The sequence below is a fragment of the Oncorhynchus gorbuscha genome, linkage group LG06, assembly GCF_021184085.1.
Source record: "Oncorhynchus gorbuscha isolate QuinsamMale2020 ecotype Even-year linkage group LG06, OgorEven_v1.0, whole genome shotgun sequence".
Classification (NCBI taxonomy): Eukaryota; Metazoa; Chordata; class Actinopteri; order Salmoniformes; family Salmonidae; genus Oncorhynchus; species Oncorhynchus gorbuscha.
In genome coordinates, this window is record NC_060178.1 from 87,910,822 (window position 1) to 87,931,232 (window position 20,411).

The following is a 20,411-nucleotide window of genomic DNA, read 5'->3' on the forward strand; positions in this document are numbered from 1 at the left end:
TTTCAAGCTTACCATCGTTATCATTTATAGCCCTCCAGGTTCCCTCGGAGAGTTCATCAATGAGCTTGATGCCTTGATAAGCTCCTTTCCTGAGGACGGCTCACCTCTCACAGTTCTGGGCGACTTTAACCTCCCCACGTCAACCTTTGACTCTTTCCTCTCTGCCTCCTTCTTTCCACTCCTCTCCTCTTTTGACCTCACCCTCTCACCTTCCCCCCCTACTCACAAGGCAGGCAATACGCTCGACCTCATCTTTACTAGATGCTGTTCTTCCACTAACCTCATTGCAACTCCCCTCCAAGTCTCCGACCACTACCTTGTATCCTTTTCCCTCTCGCTCTCATCCAACACCTCCCACACTGCCCCTACTCGGATGGTATCGCGCCGTCCCAACCTTCGCTCTCTCTCCCCCGCTACTCTCTCCTCTTCCATCCTATCATCTCTTCCCTCCGCTCAAACCTTCTCCAACCTATCTCCTGATTCTGCCTCCTCAACCCTCCTCTCCTCCCTCTCTGCATCCTTTGACTCTCTATGTCCCCTATCCTCCAGGTCGGCTCGGTCCTCCCCTCCCGCTCCGTGGCTCGATGACTCATTGCGAGCTCACAGAACAGGGCTCCGGGCAGCCGAGCAGAAATGGAGGAAAACTCGCCTCCCTGCGGACCTGGCATCCTTTCACTCCCTCCTCTCTACATTTTCCTCCTCTGTCTCTGCTGCTAAAGCCACTTTCTACCACGCTAAATTCCAAGCATCTGCCTCTAACCCTAGGAAGCTCTTTGCCACCTTCTCCTCCCTCCTGAATCCTCCTCCCTCCTGAATCCTCCCCCCCTCCTCCCTCTCTGCAGATGACTTCGTCAACCATTTTGAAAAGAAGGTCGACGACATCCGATCCTCGTTTGCTAAGTCAAACGACACCGCTGGTTCTGCTCACACTGCCCTACCCTGTGCTCTGACGTCTTTCTCCCCTCTCTCTCCAGATGAAATCTCGCGTCTTGTGACGGCCGGCCGCCCAACAACCTGCCCGCTTGACCCTATCCCCTCCTCTCTTCTCCAGACCATTTCCAGAGGCCTTCTCCCTTACCTCACCTCGCTCATCAACTCATCCCTGACCGCTGGCTACGTCCCTTCCGTCTTCAAGAGAGCGAGAGTTGCACCCCTTCTGAAAAAACCTACACTCGATCCCTCCGATGTCAACAATTACAGACCAGTATCCCTTCTTTCTTTTCTCTCCAAAACTCTTGAACGTGCCGTCCTTGGCCAGCTCTCCCGCTATCTCTCTCTGAATGACCTTCTTGATCCAAATCAGTCAGGTTTCAAGACTAGTCATTCAACTGAGACTGCTCTCCTCTGTATCATGGAGGCGCTCCGCACTGCTAAAGCTAACTCTCTCTCCTCTGCTCTCATCCTTCTAGATCTATCGGCTGCCTTCGATACTGTGAACCATCAGATCCTCCTCTCCACCCTCTCCGAGTTGGGCATCTCCGGTGCGGCCCACGCTTGGATTGCGTCCTACCTGACAGGCCGCTCCTACCAGGTGGCGTGGCGAGAATCTGTCTCCTCACCACACGCTCTCACCACTGGTGTCCCCCCAGGGCTCTGTTCTTGGCCCTCTCCTATTCTCGCTTTACACCAAGTCACTTGGCTCTGTCATAACCTCACATGGTCTCTCCTATCATTGCTATGCAGACGACACACAATTAATCTTCTCCTTTCCCCCTTCTGACGACCAGGTGGCGAATCGCATCTCTGCATGTCTGGCAGACATATCAGTGTGGATGACGGATCACCACCTCAAGCTGAACCTCCATTGTGTCCTCCTCCCAGAGCGCCAAGAACCTTGGCGTGATCCTGGACAACACCCTGTCGTTCTCAACCAACATCAAGGCGGTGACCCGTTCCTGTAGGTTCATGCTCTACAACATCCGCAGAGTACGACCCTGCCTCACACAGGAAGCGGTGCAGGTCCTAATCCAGGCACTTGTCATCTCCCGTCTGGATTACTGCAACTCGCTGTTGGCTGGGCTCCCTGCCTGTGCCATTAAACCCCTTCAACTCATCCAGAACGCCGCAGCCCGTCTGGTGTTCAACCTTCCCAAGTTCTCTCACGTCACCCCGCTCCTCCGTTCTCTCCACTGGCTTCCAGTTGAAGCTCGCATCCGCTACAAGACCATGGTGCTTGCCTACGGAGCTGTGAGGGGAACGGCACCTCAGCACCTCCAGGCTCTGATCAGGCCCTACACCCAAACAAGGGCACTGCGTTCATCCACCTCTGGCCTGCTCGCCTCCCTACCACTGAGGAAGTACAGCTCCCGCTCAGCCCAGTCAAAACTGTTCGCTGCGCTGGCCCCCAATGGTGGAACAAACTCCTCACGACGCCAGGACAGCGGAGTCAATCACCACCTTCCGGAGACACCTGAAACCCCACCTCTTTAAGGAATACCTAGGATAGGATAAGTAATCCCTCTCACCCCCCCCCCTTTAAGATTTAGATGCACTATTGTAAAGTGACTGTTCCACTGGATGTCATAAGGTGAATGCACCAATTTGTAAGTCGCTCTGGATAAGAGCGTCTGCTAAATGACTTAAATGTAAATGTAAATGTAATTTGAGAGTGATTCAATTTATCCAGCTTTTTCCTGAAACAATGGTGGGTGGCAGCTGACTCTTGGCATTGAGCATGCTGATATTATTATTTTTTTTCAATTTTTTTTTTTACCCATCCACCCTCTTCGGAGAACACCTATCTTTTTTAACAAAAAATTACAGATTTTCTGCTACATATACATATATTTGACATATGCATTTACATTTTACATACACATTTTGCATACACATTTTACATACAGTGGGGCAAAAAAAGTATTTAGTCAGCCACCAATTGTGCAAGTTCTCCCACTTAAAAAGATGAGAGAGGTCTGTAATTTTCATCATAGGTACACTCCAACTATGACAAAATGAGGGGGAAAAAATCCAGAAAATCACATTGTAGGATTTTTTATGAATTTATGGTGGAAAATAAGTATTTGGTCACCTACAAACAAGCAAGATTTCTGTCTCTCACAGACCTGTAACTCTTCTTTAAGAGGCTCCTCTGTCCTCCACTCGTTACCTGTATTAATGGCACCTGTTTGAACTTGTTATCAGTATAAAAGACACCTGTCTACAACCGCAAACAGTCACACTCCAAACTCCACTATGGCCAAGACCAAAGAGCAGTCAAAGGACACCAGAAACAAAATTGTAGACCTGCACCGGGCTGGGAAGACTGAATCTGCAATATGTAAGCAGCTTGGTTTGAAGAAATCAACTGTGGGAGCAATTATTAGGAAATGGAAGTCATACAAGACCACTGATAATCTCCCTCGATCTGGGCCTCCATGCAAGATCTCACCCCGTGGGGTCAAAATGATCACAAGAATGGTGAGCAAAAATCCCAGAACCACACAGGGGGACCAAGTGAATAACCTGCAGAGAGCTGGGACCAACGTAACAAAGCCTACCATCAGTAACACACTACACCGCCAGGGACTCAAATCCTGCAGTGCCAGACGTGTCCCCCTGCTTAAGCCAGTACATGTCCAGGCCCGTCTGAAGTTTGCTAGAGAGAATGTGGATGATCCAGAAGAAGATTGGGAGATGGGGTGGAAACATCATGCTTTGGGGCTGTTTTTCTGTTTTTCTGCAAAGGGACCAGGACGAGTGATCCATGTAAAGGAAAGAATGAATGGGGCCATGTATCGTGAGATTCTGAGTGAAAACCTCCTTCCATCAGCAGTCTTTCAGCATGACAATGATCCCAAACACACCGTCCGGGCAACGAAGGAGTGGCTTCGTAAGAAGCATGTCAAGGTCCTGGAGTGGCCTAGCCAGTCTCCAGATCTCAACCCCATAGAAAATCTTTGGAGGGAGTTGAAAGTCCGTGTTGCCCAGCCAGCAACTGTCATGCAGGTGAATGAGGACCCAAAAGCGACTTGGCGAAAACAGAGTATTTAATCCAGAATAAACTTTACAAAACAAAAAGCATAATACTACACGTAAAGACGAGAACAGACTGGAGACTTGATCGAGAACTGCAGGTTGCCTCGGGAAGGCACTTGAACCTAGCAGACTCAGACACCTGCTCACCACGCAGCATCTGAGGGAAACACGACACGACAGGGCAAAACATAGACACAGCACGGTGAATTATAAATGAGGATCCGACAGGGCAGGTACGGGAAACAAGGAGAGAAATAGGGACTCTAATCAGGGAAAAGGATCGGGAACAGGTGTGGGAAGACTAAATGATTGATTAGGGGAATAGGAACAGCTGGGAGCAGGAACGGAACGATAGAGAGAAGAGAGAGCGGGAGAGTGAGAGAGGGAGGGGGAGAGAGAGGGACAGAAAGAGGGAACGAACCCCAACAAGACCAGCAGGGGGAAACGAACAGAAGGGAAAGCACAAGGACAAGACAATATATGACAAAACATGACAGCAACAGCCCCAAAACATCACTGCTCTAGAGGAGATATGCATGGAGGAATGTGCCAATATACCAGCAACAGTGTGTGAAAACCTTGTGAAGACTTACAGAAAACGTTTGACCTCTGTCATTGCCAACAAAGGGTATATAACAAAGTATTGAGATAAACTTTTGTTATTGACCAAATACTTATTTTCCACCATAATTTGCAAATAAATTAATTAAAAATCCTACAATGTGATTTTCTGGAATTTCTTTTCTCATTTTGTCTGTCATAGTTGAAGTGTACCTATGATTAAAATTACAGGCCTCTCTCATCCTTTTAAGTGGGAGAACTTGCACAATTGGTGGCTGACTAAATACTTTTTTGCCCCACTGTAGATACTTTTGTACCTGTTTCCTCCAGCATCTTCACAAGGTCCTTTGCTGATGTTCTGGGATTCATTTGCACTTTTCGTATCAAAGTACGTTCATCTCTAGGAGACAGAAGACGTCTCCTTCCTGAGCTGTATGACGGCTGCGTGGTCTAATGGTGTTTATACTTGCGTACTATTGTTTGTACAGATGAACGTGGTACCTTCAGGCGTTTGGAAATTGTTCCCAAGGATGAACCAGACTTGAGGGGGTCTACAATTTTCTTTCTGAGGCCTTGGCTGATTTCTTTTGATTTTCCCATGATGTCAAGCAAAGAGGCACTGAGTTTAAAGGTAGGCCTTGAAATACATCCACAGTTAAACCTCCAATTGACTCAAATTATGTCAATTAGCCTATCAGACGCTTCTAAAGCCATTACATAATTTTCTGGAATTTTCCAAGCAACAAGTTTTAATGACTCCAACCTAAGTGTATGTAAACCTCCGACTTCAACTATATTTAATTGCTTCAAAAAGCTCCTCTGTAAATTGGAACTGTGATTCTGCCCTTAACACCACTCTGGGGGTGCATCCCAAATGGGACTACTTTTGACCAGAGCCATATGGGCCCTGATCAAAAGTAGTGCAGTATATAGGGAATAGGGTGCCATTTGGGACTCAAATTGAGAATCTTAATTCAATAAACTACAAACAGAGATTAAGCACGGATCATTTTACACATCATTATGGACAAATGTTGAAGTGCAAATGTTTTCTACAGTAAACAGTAGAGTGTTGACAGGAACAGAAAGACATTTGAGACACAGTGCTGCCTATTTATTGTAAATCAGTCAAATATAATATATTAAAAAGACAAACAAACTATTTTATTTCCAGTGAAAAGTCAACAGTCAAAATCAGAAATCGAATTGCCTTGTGCAGACAGAGCTTATTAAGAAATTGACATTTCATCAGTTTAAAAGTGTTGACTTTTAGTGTCTCAGTGATCTTTGTAGTATAATGTTGACCTGTCTTCATATTCACCTCTTCTCCTGTTTCTTTGTGTGCAGTTTCGTATCCAACGCTCTGAGTTGTTTTAGGAATCCTGTATTTGGAAAGATCCACCTGTGCTCTTTGACCTTTGTGATGGCATCTAGCAAGGAGTAATGGTGATGGATCATCAAGTAGGCCAGCACCAGAGAAGCAGACCTACTCACACCTACAGCACAGTGGACCAGGATCCTGGCTGTGGACGAGGGAAAAAAAAGTTTAATAAAATGTATTTGGGTAAAAACATATACAGCAGGATGTACATTGTATCCCAAGAGGATAGCACTTCAAAGTATTAATTAAAGTGGCCCATCTGATCAAAAAACATTCCTTACACCAGGACACTTCAACAGGTGACTATCTCGGAAAATAAAGGAAAAGGAGAATTCTGTTTCTGCATAGATGTGATTATTTAATTAACTGGGTATACAGAAAGGCTTACATTTTGGCGTAAAACTGATATTGTGAGACATACTTTATGGGCCAGTTTTCCGAGAGACAGATTAAGAATAAACCTTTGAGTCCAAGACTAGGTTTAATATGTGTTTGTGAAACCGGCCCTATATGCAAAATCTAATGACTGTAAAATACTAAATGGGATGGCTATGCTTGCCTACCGTCTGCTGTGTTTAGTGCATCTTGGATGTAATCGGCAGAGGAATAGAAATACAGTGAAATGTCAAAAGATGGTGAATCGTCAGCAGGCACTCCATGGTAGTCCACTGTTGACCCGTAGAAAGTGTGGCTCCCTAGGCAGTGCTGCCTCCCATGGGCAGCATTCAGGACATGAGTGATTCCAAGTTTCCATATGCTGTATCGATCATTGGCTACAGACCTGCAGAAAAAAAACGGAATCTCATATATTTCTTTCATAGTATGTTCTTCCGAAATCCCTTGTAAACATTGAGAGAAACATTGTAAAATAATTACAATAAGCTGTGTAATAATAAAATGTCATTTACCAGAGTCGTTTATCCAAAGTGGCTTACCATTATGTGTGCATCCATTCTTTTACATATGGGTGGTCCCAGAAATCGAACCCACTATACTCCTTTGCAAGCCCATGCTCTAACAACTAAGCTACAAATAAGATTATTATTCACATGCAATTCAGTTAGCTTGTAAAGGGCAATTTGTGAAGGAATAATACTGCATGACTTACATGTCCCCAATGAAAAGGTTAGTCCAAACTTCATCCACTGGGTTGCCAAATCTTTTGCCACCAAAGAGAATCTTCACCAAGTCCTTCACAGATGGAGTGTCAGAGGAGGAACCACATCCTTCCTGAACAGTTGTTGTTGACACCTTGGACATGACTGTCCCCTCAGTGCTGGACAATGGACATCATTTTTTACAATAATACCATATCAATGGTAGGACTTGCCTGAGTCCAATGTTCCCTCTAACTGCGTGCACGGTCACGCAGCTCCTCTTACACACAGAAGAATTGCCAGCCAACAGAGACGCAGAATGACCTTCACTAGAGTTGCCGCATTAGTGTAAACTATCTTCATATCAACGTTTCTCTTAGAATGTGGGAACTGTGATCGAATCAACATAATATCAGTTCCTTTCAATGCAACAAAACAAATCGAACTTTACAAGATCAAGACTGAGGATAATTACTCTGACTTGCGATCTTTCAGAGCGCAGAGCCACGTTTACAGTAGCCATTTCTTGATGGTTTGCTAGTTAGCAAGTTATTAACCAAGTTATAGCTTATTTTGGTCAGCAATGTGGGGGTGATTGCTTCCTAGTTCCATTTCTAGGCATCATGTGCAGGTTAGGTAAGGATCTTTTTTTGTCTTAAAGAGGCAGTGTTGTATTTTGAGACAGGCTTGAATATGTAAAGAGGCCAGTAGGCAGAGGGTAGCCTGCATTTCTGTTTGATTCTCTGTATGGTAATAACAATGATAATAATGAATTGTATTTTGTAAAGTGGTTTCTTGCATCATACAATAAAACACAATTTTCAGTCACCTATTTGGACAATGGTGTTTAAAAATATATATCTGGTAACTTGAGCTTTCGGACAGTTAGAAATCTGTCCTACAGGTTATATTAGAAGGATGAGTGGCTTAAAAGGTGAATGTCAAGCCCTTTTATAGTGGAGAGGAAAACAGGCCTTATGCAAAGTCTAATGACAGTAAAATACTAAATGGGATGGCTATGCTTATCTAACACCTGCTGTGTTTAGTGCATCTTGGATGTAATTGGCAGAGGAATAGAAATACGGTGAAATGTCAAAAGATGGTGAATCATCAGTAGGCACTTCATGGTAGTCCACTGTTGACCCGTATAAAACATGGCTCCATAGGCAGTGCTGCCTCCTATGGGCAGCGTTCATGACATGAGTGATTCCAAGTTTCCATATGCTGTATTGACCATTTTGGTGCCAGGACAGAGAAAAGCTTGGACTGGGCTGAGTGGGAGCTGTCCTCCCGTAAGGCTGGGAGGGCCAAGAGACCTGAGGTGGCAGAACGGAGTGTTCGGGTTGGGGTGTAGGGTTTGAGCATAGCCTGAAGGTAGGGAGGGGCAGTTCCTGTTGAGCTTGAGGCGGTCGGCAGACGTCCAAGTTGAGATATCTGCCAGTCACGCAGAGATGCGTGTCACCACTGAGGGAAGGTGAAAAGCAGTTGAGTGTCATCCGCATAGCAATGATAGTAGAGACCATGTGAGGATATAACGGAGCTGAGGGACTTGGTGTATAGAGAGAAGAGGAGAGGGCCTAGAACCGAGCCCTGGCGGACACCGAGCCGTGGTACAGACACAGATCCTCTCCTCGTCACCTGGTAGAAGCAGCTTGCCAGGTAGGATGCAATCCAAGAGTGTGCAGAGCCCGAGATGACCAGCCCTGAGAGGGTGGAGAGGAGGATCTGATGGTTCACGGTGTCGAAGGCAGTGGATAGATCTAGGAGGATGAGAACAGAGGAGTGCCATTCATCCTCCGTCATCACCTCATGTTTCAGCATGTTTTTTTTTAAATAGATAGATTTAGAGTTAGTGTCAGGATTTGGCCAGGGTTGTTCCGGTTTTTGGTCACTAGATGCCCCCATTGTGCCTTTTGACCTTTTGTTTTCCCTTGATCCCCATTATTATTTGCACCTGTGCCTCGTTTCCCCTGATTGTATTTAAACCCTTTGTTTTCCTCAGTTCTTTGCTCTGTGTTTGTATGTTAGCACCCAGCCCTAGTACTCTGTGAACTCTTGTTGATCCCGGTAGACTCTCTTGTGGAATTCTGTTTTTTGTTCTTGTTTATTTATTTTTGAGTATCTTTTGAGGCTTTTTATGCTATATCTTCCACCTTGTGGATTTACCTTTTTGTCTTGGAGGATTACCTTTGTTCTTGTGGAATTCCTTTTGAGGTTGTGGAGTTACATGTTTTCCTGAAGAACTTCACTTTTTACTTCATTAAATACACCGTCTCAAGTACTGCTGTGTCTGCCTCATCTTCTGGTTTCTGCCGACTATTCGTGGCTCAGTTGGTTAAGTGACTGTTTCTCACTCCGGAGACCCGGGTTCGAAACCGGGTCCTGACAGAAACACAGAGCCAAAAATGAACCCAGAGGCAGCCAGTTCCCAGGACCTTGTTGCCATGCTGTCCCACCACCAGGAGACTGTCCAACGCCACGAAGCCGCCCTGGTTCAACAAGAGGCCTTAAAGGCTAGACATTCTCATCTTCTGTCGGAGATGCTGACTTCCATAAAGCAGATATCTGATCGACTTACCCCGGCAACAGTTCCCGTCCCAGTACCTCAGATTCACGTACCCATGGCAGTTAACCCTCTGGCTGAACCTCGTCTTCCACCTCCCCAACGGTTCTCAGGTGATCCAAGTGCTTGTAAAGGGTTTCTCACCCAATGTTCTCTCTCCTTCGAGCTGCAACCCTCGTCGTTCCTCACCGACCGGTCTAAGATCGCATATATCATCACCCTGCTGTCGGAAAATGCCCAGGCCTGGGCTACTGCTGTGTGGGATGCCCATAGTTCCTGCTGTGCCAGCTACTCTGCCTTTGCTGAGGAATTCAAACGAGTGTTTCAAGGCCCAAACAGTGGTCCTGACTCAGCCAAACTGCTCCTGACTCTCCACCAAGGTCGGCGTAGCGTGACGGACTATGCCATCCAGTTCCGCGCGGTGGCAGCAGCGAGTGGCTGGAACAACGAGGCGCTCACGGTGTGCTTTCTGAAAGGCCTTTCCGACACTATCCAAGATGAACTGGCCACTCGGGAACCACCGGACAATCTCGAGTCCCTGATCAAGTTGGCCTCACGCATTGACCAGCGTCTGAGAGAGAGAGAACTCAACCGTAGACCTCTAGCCCCTATCAGTCCCAGCTCCGAGTCCCCACCTTTATCCTCGCTGGCTCCACCGGAACCCATGCAGATTGGACGCATCTCCCAGGCTGAGAGAGCGCCGGATGAGGGAGCGACGCTGTCTATATTGCGGCAAACCGGGCCATTTCCGTTCCACGTGTCCCGGGCTCCAGGGAAACGCTCTGTCCCGTACAGACCGGGGGGAACTGTAACGGGAAACATAACCTCCAACTCCCGTCTGCTCATTCCAGTCACCCTTTCCTGGGACAACCACAAGCTTCACCTTCAAGCCTTGGTAGACTCTGGAGCCGCAGGTAACTTCATGGATGGTGTCTGGGCGAATGAGAATGGCGTTCCCTCTGAACCTCTAAGTGACCCCATGAGGGTTACTACATTGGATGGAAGCCCTTTGGGATCAGGACTTGTCACTCATGTCACTACCTCCTTGCGACTTTCAGTTTCACAACACCAGGAATTGATGAACTTTCATTTGATCTCCTGTTCCGAGTTCCCTCTCGTCCTTGGATACCTTACCTTATGGCTTCACAGCCATAACCCTCACATCGACTGGTCTGTGGGCACTATCAAGCAGTGGGGTCCTACGTGCCAAGCTACTTGTATTTTCCCGAATTCCCCGAGTTCTACTCCCGAGTCTTTAGAATCCATCGACCTGACCCGAGTTCCCGAGTGTTACCATGACCTCAAACTGGTATTTAGCAAACAGAGGGCCACCATGCTACCACCCCATAGACCTTATGATTGCCCCATCGAACTGTTTCCGGGCACTTGCCACCCCAGGGGTCGGATCTTTTCCCTATCTCCACCCAAACGAGCTGCTATGGATACCTACATCAAGGACGCTCTGGAAGCAGGCCTCATGCGTCCATCCACCTCCCCGGCGGGAGCAGGGTTTTTCTTTGTGGCCAATAAAGACGGTGGATTACGTCCTTGCATCGACTACCGGATAACCGTCCGTAACCGTTACCCGCTACCCCTTATGGCCACAGCCTTCGAGCTGCCCCAGGAAGCAGTTGTTTTCAATAAGCTTGACCTGCGGAACGCATACCATCTTGTGCGGATCAGACCTGGTGACGAGTGGAAGACCGCTTTCAACACGCCTACTGGTCACTATGAATACTTGGTGATGCCCTTCGGCCTGACCAACGCCCCAGCGGTGTTCCAAGCGCTCATAAATGATGTGCTTAGGGATATGCTTAACATATTTGTGTTTGTTTACTTGGATGACATCCTCATCTTTTCAAGCTCTCTTCAAGAACACACAAACCATGTCAGACAAGTACTCAAACGCCTCCTAGACAGCCATCTGTACGTTAAGCCGGAAAAATGTGAATTCCATTCATCCCGAGTACAATTCCTGGGATTTGTAGTGGAACCCGGTCGAGTCCAAATGGACCCCAGGAAGGTAGGGGCGGTAGCGGATTGGCCCATCCCCAAATCCGTTAAGGAAGTTCAGCGTTTCCTGGGCCTCACTAACTTTTACCGCAACTTCATCAAGAACTTCAGCTTGGTGGCAGCCCCTCTCAGCTTTAACCAAGGGTGGCAATGCAAGGTTTTTGTGGGGAAGAGAAGCTGAGCCGGCCTTCCAAGGACTCAAGCAGCGCATCCTCTCTGCTCCCATCCTGATACTACCGACTACGGATGAACCGTTTGTGGTGGAGGTAGACGCCTCAGAGGTTGGTGTTGGAGCTGTCCTGTCTCAGAGGGGTGAAGACAAGAAGCTTCATCCGTGCGCTTTCTTCTCACACCGGCTTACCCCGGCTGAGAGGAACTACGATGAGGGGGATCGTGAACTCCTAGCGGTTAAGATGTCATTGAAGGAATGGAGACACTGGCTCGAGGGGGCTTCTCACCCGTTTCAAGTGCTTACGGACCACAAAAATCTGGAGTATATCCAGCAGGCGAAGCGGTTGAACTCTAGACAAGCTAGATGGTCTCTTTTCTTCAATCGATTCCAGTTTATCCTCACCTATCGGCCCGGGTCGAAGAATCTCAAACCGGATGCCCTGTCCCGAGTCTACGCTCCTGCCATTCGAGATGACACGGACATGCCTGTCCTTCCTGCTGCTAAGATCGTGGCTCCGATCTCGTGGCAAGTTGAGGATACCGTGAGACGAGCTCAAGCTATTGAACCGGACCCGAAAGGAGGTCCTGCCAATCGGTTGTTTGTCCCCAAGGCAGTGAGGACTCAGGTCCTTCTGTGGGGGCACTCCTCTCGCCTCACCTGTCACCCGGGCCTCTTTCACCCCAGCTGCCAAACTAACCCTGATTCGGATGACCATCCTACCCATGCTAGATTACGGAGATGTAATTTATAGATCGGCAGGTGCTCTCGAGCGGCTAGATGTTCTTTATCATTCAGCCATCAGATTTGGCAACAATGCTCCTTATAGGACACATCTCTGTACTCTTCTGTAAACTGGTCATCGCTGTATACCCATCACAAGACCCACTGGTTGATGCTTATTTATAAAACACTCCCCCTCATCTGAGATATCTACTGCAGCCCTCATCCTCCACATACAACACCCGTTCTGCCAGTCCCCAAAGCACACACACATCCCTGGGTCACTTGTCTTTTTAGTTTACTGCAGCTAGCGACTGGAACGAGCTGCAACAAACACTCAAACTGTACAGTTTTATCTCAATCTCTTCATTCAAAGACTCAATCATGGACACTCTTACAGACAGTTGTGGCTGCTTTGCTTGATGTATTGTTGTCTCTACCTTCTTGCCCGTTCTGCTGTTGTCTGTGCCAAATAATGTTTTTATCATGTTTTGTGCTGCTACCATGTTGTGTTGCTACCATGCTGTGTTGTCATTTGTTGCTGCCTTGCTATGTTGTTGTCTTGGGTCTCTCTTTCTGTAGTGTTGTGTTGTCTCTCTTGTCGTGATGTGTGTTTTGTTTTATATTTGATTTATTTATAATAAAAATGTTAATAATAAAATGTTGCAGTGATCTGTACACAATTCCTGGAAGATGAAAATGTCCAAATTCTTCTATGGCCTGCATACTCAACAGACATTTCACCCATTGAGCATGTTGGGATGCTCTCGATCGACATGTACGACAGTGTGTTCCATTTCCCGCCAATATCCAGCAACTTCACACACACATTGAAGAGGAGTGGGAGAACATTTCACAGACTGCAATCAACAAATGTTGGGATACAGACTGCAATCAACAGCCTGATCAACTCAATGGGAAGGAGATGTGTCGCGCTGCATGAGGCAAATGGTGGTTACACCAGATACTGACTGGTTTTCTGATCCGCGCCCCTACCATTTAAAAAAAGTTATATGTGACCAACAGATGCATATCTGAATTCCCAGTGATGTGAAATTCATAGATTAGGGCCTAATGAATTTATTTCAATTGACTGATGTCCTTATATGAACTGTAACTCAGTCAAATCTTTGAAATTGTTGCATGACACATTTGTATTTCTACACATATAAAACATTCATGGACATTTAGCTAGCTAATTTGTCCTGGGAGATAAACATGGGTTGTTATTTTGCCTGATGCATATGTTACTTTTTTACTTTTCTTCGTAGAATTCTGACTCATTTTGAGTCACAGAAAATTGTGCGTTCTATACTCTGACAATCCACAGATAAAAGGTGAAACCTAGTTTGTTTTCTTTGATTAATCTCTCCTCGTTCACTCTTGTTATTCGGTCGATTTTATATGGCAGTTGGCAACCACTTTTAAGGTGCATTACCACCACCAACTGGACTGGAGTGTGGACCTTGTTCGTTTTTCAATCACTGAAGTAGGTATATGCTTGTAAAAAACAATGAGTAGATGGGAGAGGTGGGACTTGCAGTGCACCAAGCATCTAAAATACAACCAAGTTCTATTTTAATGCCATACAACTCAATGCCATACAACTCTCCTTCTGTGGCCTCCAACTGCTCTTAAGTGCAAGTAAAACTAAATGCATGCTATTCAATTGATCACTGCCCGCACTTGCCCGCCCGTTCAGCATCACTACTCTGGACGGCTCTGACTTAGAAAACGTGGACAACAACAAATACCTTGGTGTCTGGTTAGACTGTAAACTCTCCTTCCAGACTCACATTAAGCATCTCCAATCCAAAATTGAATTTAGAATCGGCTTCCTATATCGCAACAATGCATCCTTCACTCATGCTGCCAAACATACCCTCGTAAAACTGACCATCCTACCGATCCTCGACTTGTGCCATCCGTTTTGTCACCAAAGCCCGATACACTACCCACCACTGCGACCTGTACGCTATCGTTGGTTGGCCCTCGCTTCATACTCGTCGCCAAACCCGCTGGCTACAGGTTATCTACAACTCTTTGCTAGATAAAGCCCCGCCTTATCTCAGCTCACTGGTCACCATAGCAGTACCCACTCGTAGCACGCGCTTCAGCAGGTATATCTCACTGGTCACCACCAAAACCAATTCCTCCTTTGGTCGCCTTTCCTTCCAGTTCTCTCCTGCCAATGACTGGAACGAATTGCAAAAATCACTGAAGCTGGAGACTCATATCTCCCCCACTAGTTTTAAGCACCAGCTGTCAGAGAAGCTCACAGATCACTGCACATGTACAAAGTTAATCTGTAAACAGCCCATCTATCTACCTCATCTCCATACTGTATTTATTTATTTATCTTGCTCCTTTACCCCAGTATCTCTACTTCCACATTCATCTTCTGAAATAATCATTTAAAAAAAGATAACCCAGGAAGCTGGTCTCAACGGAGCATGCTCGGTCCACGAGTACATGGGCACCTTCTCCAGCCAAAGTGGGAGTTTTAGTCTGGGTTCTGTGACCTCCTCATCCTCAGGGCTCTGAATAGATCTGATCCTGGAGGGGGAGACCTCCATCCCCCGAAGAAGCCTTTCCAGATCATTTTTAACATCCCAGTCATGACCTGAGCAATTTATTTTATTTTATTTAACTAGGCAAGTCAATTAAGAACACATTTTTATTTACAATGATGGCCTACCCTGGCCAAACCCGGGCAACGCTGGGCCAATTGTGCGCCGCCCTATGGGACTCCCAATCACGGCCGGATGTAATTCAGTCTGGATATGAACCAGGGACTATAGTGAAGCCTCTTGCACTGAGATGCAGTGCTCGGGTGCAATCAAAGGAAACTGGACGGGCTCAGACTCTGGCTTCACAAGAGTGCTTGAGTTATGGATCATTTTCACATGCAAATAGCAATTCATTTCTATGATTTAGCTGTAGTGTTCAAGGAATGTCCTTCCATGAGAGCAGCATTGCTTTTCAAAACATGATTTGAAGCTATACATAGTTTGCAATTGAGTTATAGGCCCTTGTTTTATTTCAGTTGTTGGTTGATACACAATATATATAAAAACGTATGTGCATATCCCTTCAAGTTAGTGGATTTGTTTATTTCAGCCACACCCGTTGCTGACACATGTATAAAATCGAGCACACTGCCATACAATCTCCATAGACAAACATTAGCAGTACAATGGCCTTACTGAAGAGCTCAGGGACTTTTAATGTACAGTAGCACCCTTATAGGATGCCACCTTTCCAACAAGTGAGTTCATAAAATTTCTGCCCTGCTAGAGCCACTGCGGTCAACTGTAAGTGCTCTTAATGTGACGTGGAAACGTCTAGGAGCAACAATGGCTCAGCCTCGAAGTGGTAGGCCACACAAGCTCACAGAACGGGACTGCGGAGTGATGAAGCGCTTAGCACTTAAAAATCATCTGTCCTCGGTGGCAACCCTCACTACCAAGTTTCAAACTGACTCTGGAAGCAATGTCATCACAAGAACTGTTCATCGGGAGCCTACGCAATGCCAAGCGTCGGCTGGAGAGGCATAAAGCTCGCAACCATAGGACTCTAGAGCAGTGGAAACGCATTCTCTTCACCATCTGGACGATTCTGAGGTTGACGGATGCCAGGAGAACGCTACCTGCCCCAATGCATAGTGCCAACTGTAAAGATTGGTGGAGGAGGGTCACCTCCCGGGTGGCGTAGTGGTCTAAAGCACTGCATCGCAGTACTAGCTGTGCCACCAGAGATTCTGGGTTCGAGCCCAGGCTCTGTGCACTGCCACATGGGCCTCCCGGTGGCGGCCCGGCTGCGACAGAGCCTGGGCTCGAACCAAGAATCTCTGGTGGCTGGCTTCCGGGTTAGATGTGCATTGTGTCAAGAAGCAGTGCGGCTTGGTTGGGTTGTGTTTCGGAGGATGCATCTCGACTTTCGCTTCTCCCGAGTCCATACGGAAGTTGCAGTGATGAGACAAGACTGTAACTACTACCTATTGGATACCACGAAATTGGGGAGTAAAAAAGGGTAAAATAATACATTTTTTTTAAATAAATAAAAGATACCACGAAATTGGGGAGAAAAAAGGGGTAAAATAATACATTCAAAAAAAAAAAAGATTGGTGGAGGAATAATGGTCTGTGTCATGTTTTGTCTTATATTGTCTTGTCATTATGCTTTCCCTTCTGTTCGTTTCCCCCTGCTGGTCTTATTAGGTTCGTTCCCTTTTTCTATCCCTCTCTCTCCCCCTCCCTCTCTCTCCTCTCTCTATCGTTCCGTTCCTGCTCCCAGCTGTTCCTCATTCTCCTAACTCACTCATTTAGTCTTTTCATTCCCCTATTTTGGATTAGGTCCCTAGTTTTCCGAATAATTGGTCTGGGGTCTGATGCTTTTTCTTATACTTTGGGCTGCAGTCAATGCCTCTATTTCCAGTTTTACTGAATAAAGGTTTTCGCTAAATCTTTTCACTTGCATAACAGTCTGGGGCTGTTTTTCATACTTTGGGCTAGGCCTTATTTCCAGTGAAGGTAAATCTTATACAGTGACATTCTAGATGATTCTGTGCTTCCAACTTTGAAGCAACAGTTTGGGGAAGGCCCTTTCCTGTTTCATCATGACAATGCCCCCGTGGACAAAGCGAGGTCCATACAGAAATGTTTAGTCGAGATCGGTGTGTAAGAACTTGACTGGACTGCACAGAGCCCTGATCTCAACCCCATCGAACACCTTTGGGATGAATTGGAACACCGACTTACCTAATCACCTAAAACCCAACATCAGTGCCCGACCTCACCAATGCTCTTGTGGCTAAATCGAAGCAAGTCCCCGCAGCAATGTTCCAACATTATGTGGAAAGCCTTCCCAGAAGAGTGGAAGCTGTTATAGCATCAAAGGTGGGGCCAAATCTATATTAATGCCCATAGGTTTGGAATGAGATGTTCAACAAGCAGGTGTCCACATACTTTTGGTTATGTAGTGTATATTTGCCCAGTTAAGTTACTTCACATTGAAGTTCTCATTAAAGCCAGTTAATTGCCTTAAACCCTGTTTGACTAATCTGGTTTCACTAGCAGCACGTGTGACACGCATGCAGTTTCCGGCCCAGCCAATCAGCGACATAAGCTTTTTTTTAGGAACTCAGTCGTGCTCTCAACATCTTATCTCTGAAATCCAAAATGTTAATGTTGCCTAATTGCGTCAGATGCCTGATTTTGTTCTGAGGGGAGATGCATGAGAAACTGTACTAGAACGAGCAGCGGAATCAGGGCAGTAGCTCCAACCTCCTCTCTCTGCAAGTTTCGGGCAAGTCTATGGGCCAAATGTCCCCTTCCGAATTTCGAAAGAAGTGAACACCATCTAAATCACAATTTGTTCAAGTTACCAGTAACCAAAAACCTGTGAACTGGAACAACTGCTGCCCGGTAGTCTTCGCATCCCACAGTCTTTTGACATATGTTACGATACCATTTATGTTACATAGTCAGTCCATGAGAGATTACACTGAATAATATCCAACAAGACGCTTGAAGGTTATGGTGAATATAAGAGAAGAATTGGGCATCCCTGTCTGTTACCCTTAGACAAATAAAAAATGCCAGACATTAAATGGTTTGTTTTTAGCACAGCTTTTGGTGCATTGTGTAATAGTTAGATCATGGAACAGATAGCTGGAGGACCAAATGTAAATGTTTCCAGTACTGCTAAAACAAATGTTTTCCATTGCTCTACCTTATGACTCTGCACGTGGTTGTGCCTATTTGGTTTGCAAAATCAATCCATGTTGACAAGCCACCCTAGTGGAGTTTTACTCTGTAGGTTCACTCTATACAAGTGACACTTGCATTTGCAAAGAAAAATAAATAAAACATAACAATAAAACTTGTATATGCAAAGCTAGCGAGTTTTTCAAGCGTTGGGCCAGTAACCAAAAGGTTGCTGGATCAAATCTCTGAGCAGACAAGGTAAAAATCTGTCGTTCTGCCCCTGAGCAAGGCAGTTAACCCACTGTTCCCCGGGTTCCGAAGACGTGGATGTCGATTATGGCAGCCCCCCGCACCTCTCTGATTCAGATGGGTTGGGTTAAATGCGGAAGACACATTTCAGTTGGATGCATTCAGTTATACAACTGACTAGGTATCTCCCTTTCCCTATAAAGACGCAATGAAAAATCACCTCATCACAAACCCTCTGGCTGAAAGGTACATTTTCTGCATTTACTCATCTATCACTTTACTGTACTGTAAATTAACATTTCTCACTGTAAATCAGGACAGTGGTCCCAGTGGGTCAATAGGTGGAGCATGTTGCTTGGGACCAGTATGAAAATGTATGCACTTACTAGTGTACGTCGCTCTGGATAAGAGCGCCTGCTAATTGACTCAAATATAAAATATAGAGAGAAGCATAAACCTAACAATGTTTAGCAATAATATGGTTCCACTTACCCATTTAAATACAGCTGTATACAGAACTAGCATTGATGTGCATAGCTTACTTTAATTGGAGCAATGACATGATTGTCGGTATAATAGTCTGGGCTTGTTTCGGTGTGGCCGCTTTCCTGTTTGAGTCCGCTGCATGTGTTGTCATCCTTTCGGAGCTGTTGCAGAGAAACAGGAAAGGCACCCCCATCACAACGTCTTCATGCTAAACCTCACAGTCATGGACTTGGTTTTCATCCCCCCCAGGTGTGTGAAACTATTTCATTGGGCACAACTGGGAGTTCGAATGCACTTTCAATTTCATCAATGCTTTGAGCTCAACTGGATGACCTCTCTTCATGACCTGTATGTGTCTGGACTGCTTCCAGGCTGTGGTACATCCAATCACCTATCATTTGAGGAAGGGCCTGACTTACAGAGTTCTGATGTCTGTTGGTGTTTGGGCTATCACAGTAGCCAATGGGACTGCATTGTTACTTGATCCCAGTTTATTCTCCAGTCCCGTCATCATCGTGCCATACATAATATCCATCCTGACCCATCGGGTTCTGTGACTTCCTCATCCTCAGGGTTCTGAAGAGATCTGATCCTGAATGGGGAGACCTCAATCCCCAGGAGGAGGCTTTCCAGATCATTGTTAACAGCAAGGTCATGACTTTCTTTGCTTACATGCCCCAAATGTTAGTCCACTCTTTTTGATGGTTTATAACCATGAATGATCTAGTGTATTTATGAACCAGGGCTTTACCAGTTCTAATCAGTTCTAAGTCAGGGCGTGCAGTCATGCCTATTTTCTACCTGGGTAAACAAGGGAAAGTGGACTGGCTCTTCCTCTGATTTCGCAAGAGTACTTGAGTCATGGGTTTTGGATTCAATCCCACAATGTTTGTTTTATTTTGTTAATGTTAATACTTGTTTTTGCCTAGACCCACCTTTCTATATGTTCTCCAAAGAGTGTATAACATTTAAAATTGAACTACAATCTTAGAAAATGGGTTCTTGAAAGGTTCTTTGAAGTGAGCAATGGTTCTACGTAGCATTATTTGTAGTCAAGAAACCCGTTCTTGTAAGAGGTTATTCGCTAGGCTCTTTGCTGTCTGGATGAAAAGAACATTCTTCCTATAGGGTTGTGATTTTATTCTAACTGTTTTGTGTTTATGTTTCTAGGTTATTCTATGGCAGTTGGTCTGGAACCTTGAATCCAAAATATCTCCATGTATTTGACTCCGGGCCTCCAGACCCATTCAACATTCTAACACTGAATCACTTTTCTTGGTGGCTTGTCTCACTTTGATAAAGTGTGGATGAGCCTCATTGCTGAATGTAAAGTGTAATCAGATGCATTACAATGCAATACTAGTACAGTTTTTAGATATAACCCATTATTGGTTCTACCTGGAACCCAGTGTAGCGAGTGCTTCATGAGAGAGTTCTACGTAGCACCAGAAAGGGTCGCCTACAGTTGTATCAGAAAAAAAGGTAT

The 20,411-nt window shown here is 45.8% G+C and overlaps 1 protein-coding gene across 1 annotated transcript; it reads right to left on the reverse strand.

Moving 5' to 3' along the window:
- Positions 1–5,628: 5,628 nt before the first annotated feature.
- LOC124037287 (dual specificity protein phosphatase 13-like) lies at positions 5,629–7,616 on the reverse strand. The gene is made up of 3 exons (XM_046351987.1): positions 7,026–7,616; positions 6,481–6,698; positions 5,629–6,059 (listed from the first exon to the last, which is right to left on the reverse strand). The coding sequence occupies exons 1-3, from the start codon at positions 7,175–7,177 to the stop codon at positions 5,854–5,856; spliced, it is 576 nt and encodes a 191-aa protein (XP_046207943.1). The 5' UTR covers positions 7,178–7,616; the 3' UTR covers positions 5,629–5,853.
- Positions 7,617–20,411: the final 12,795 nt, after the last annotated feature.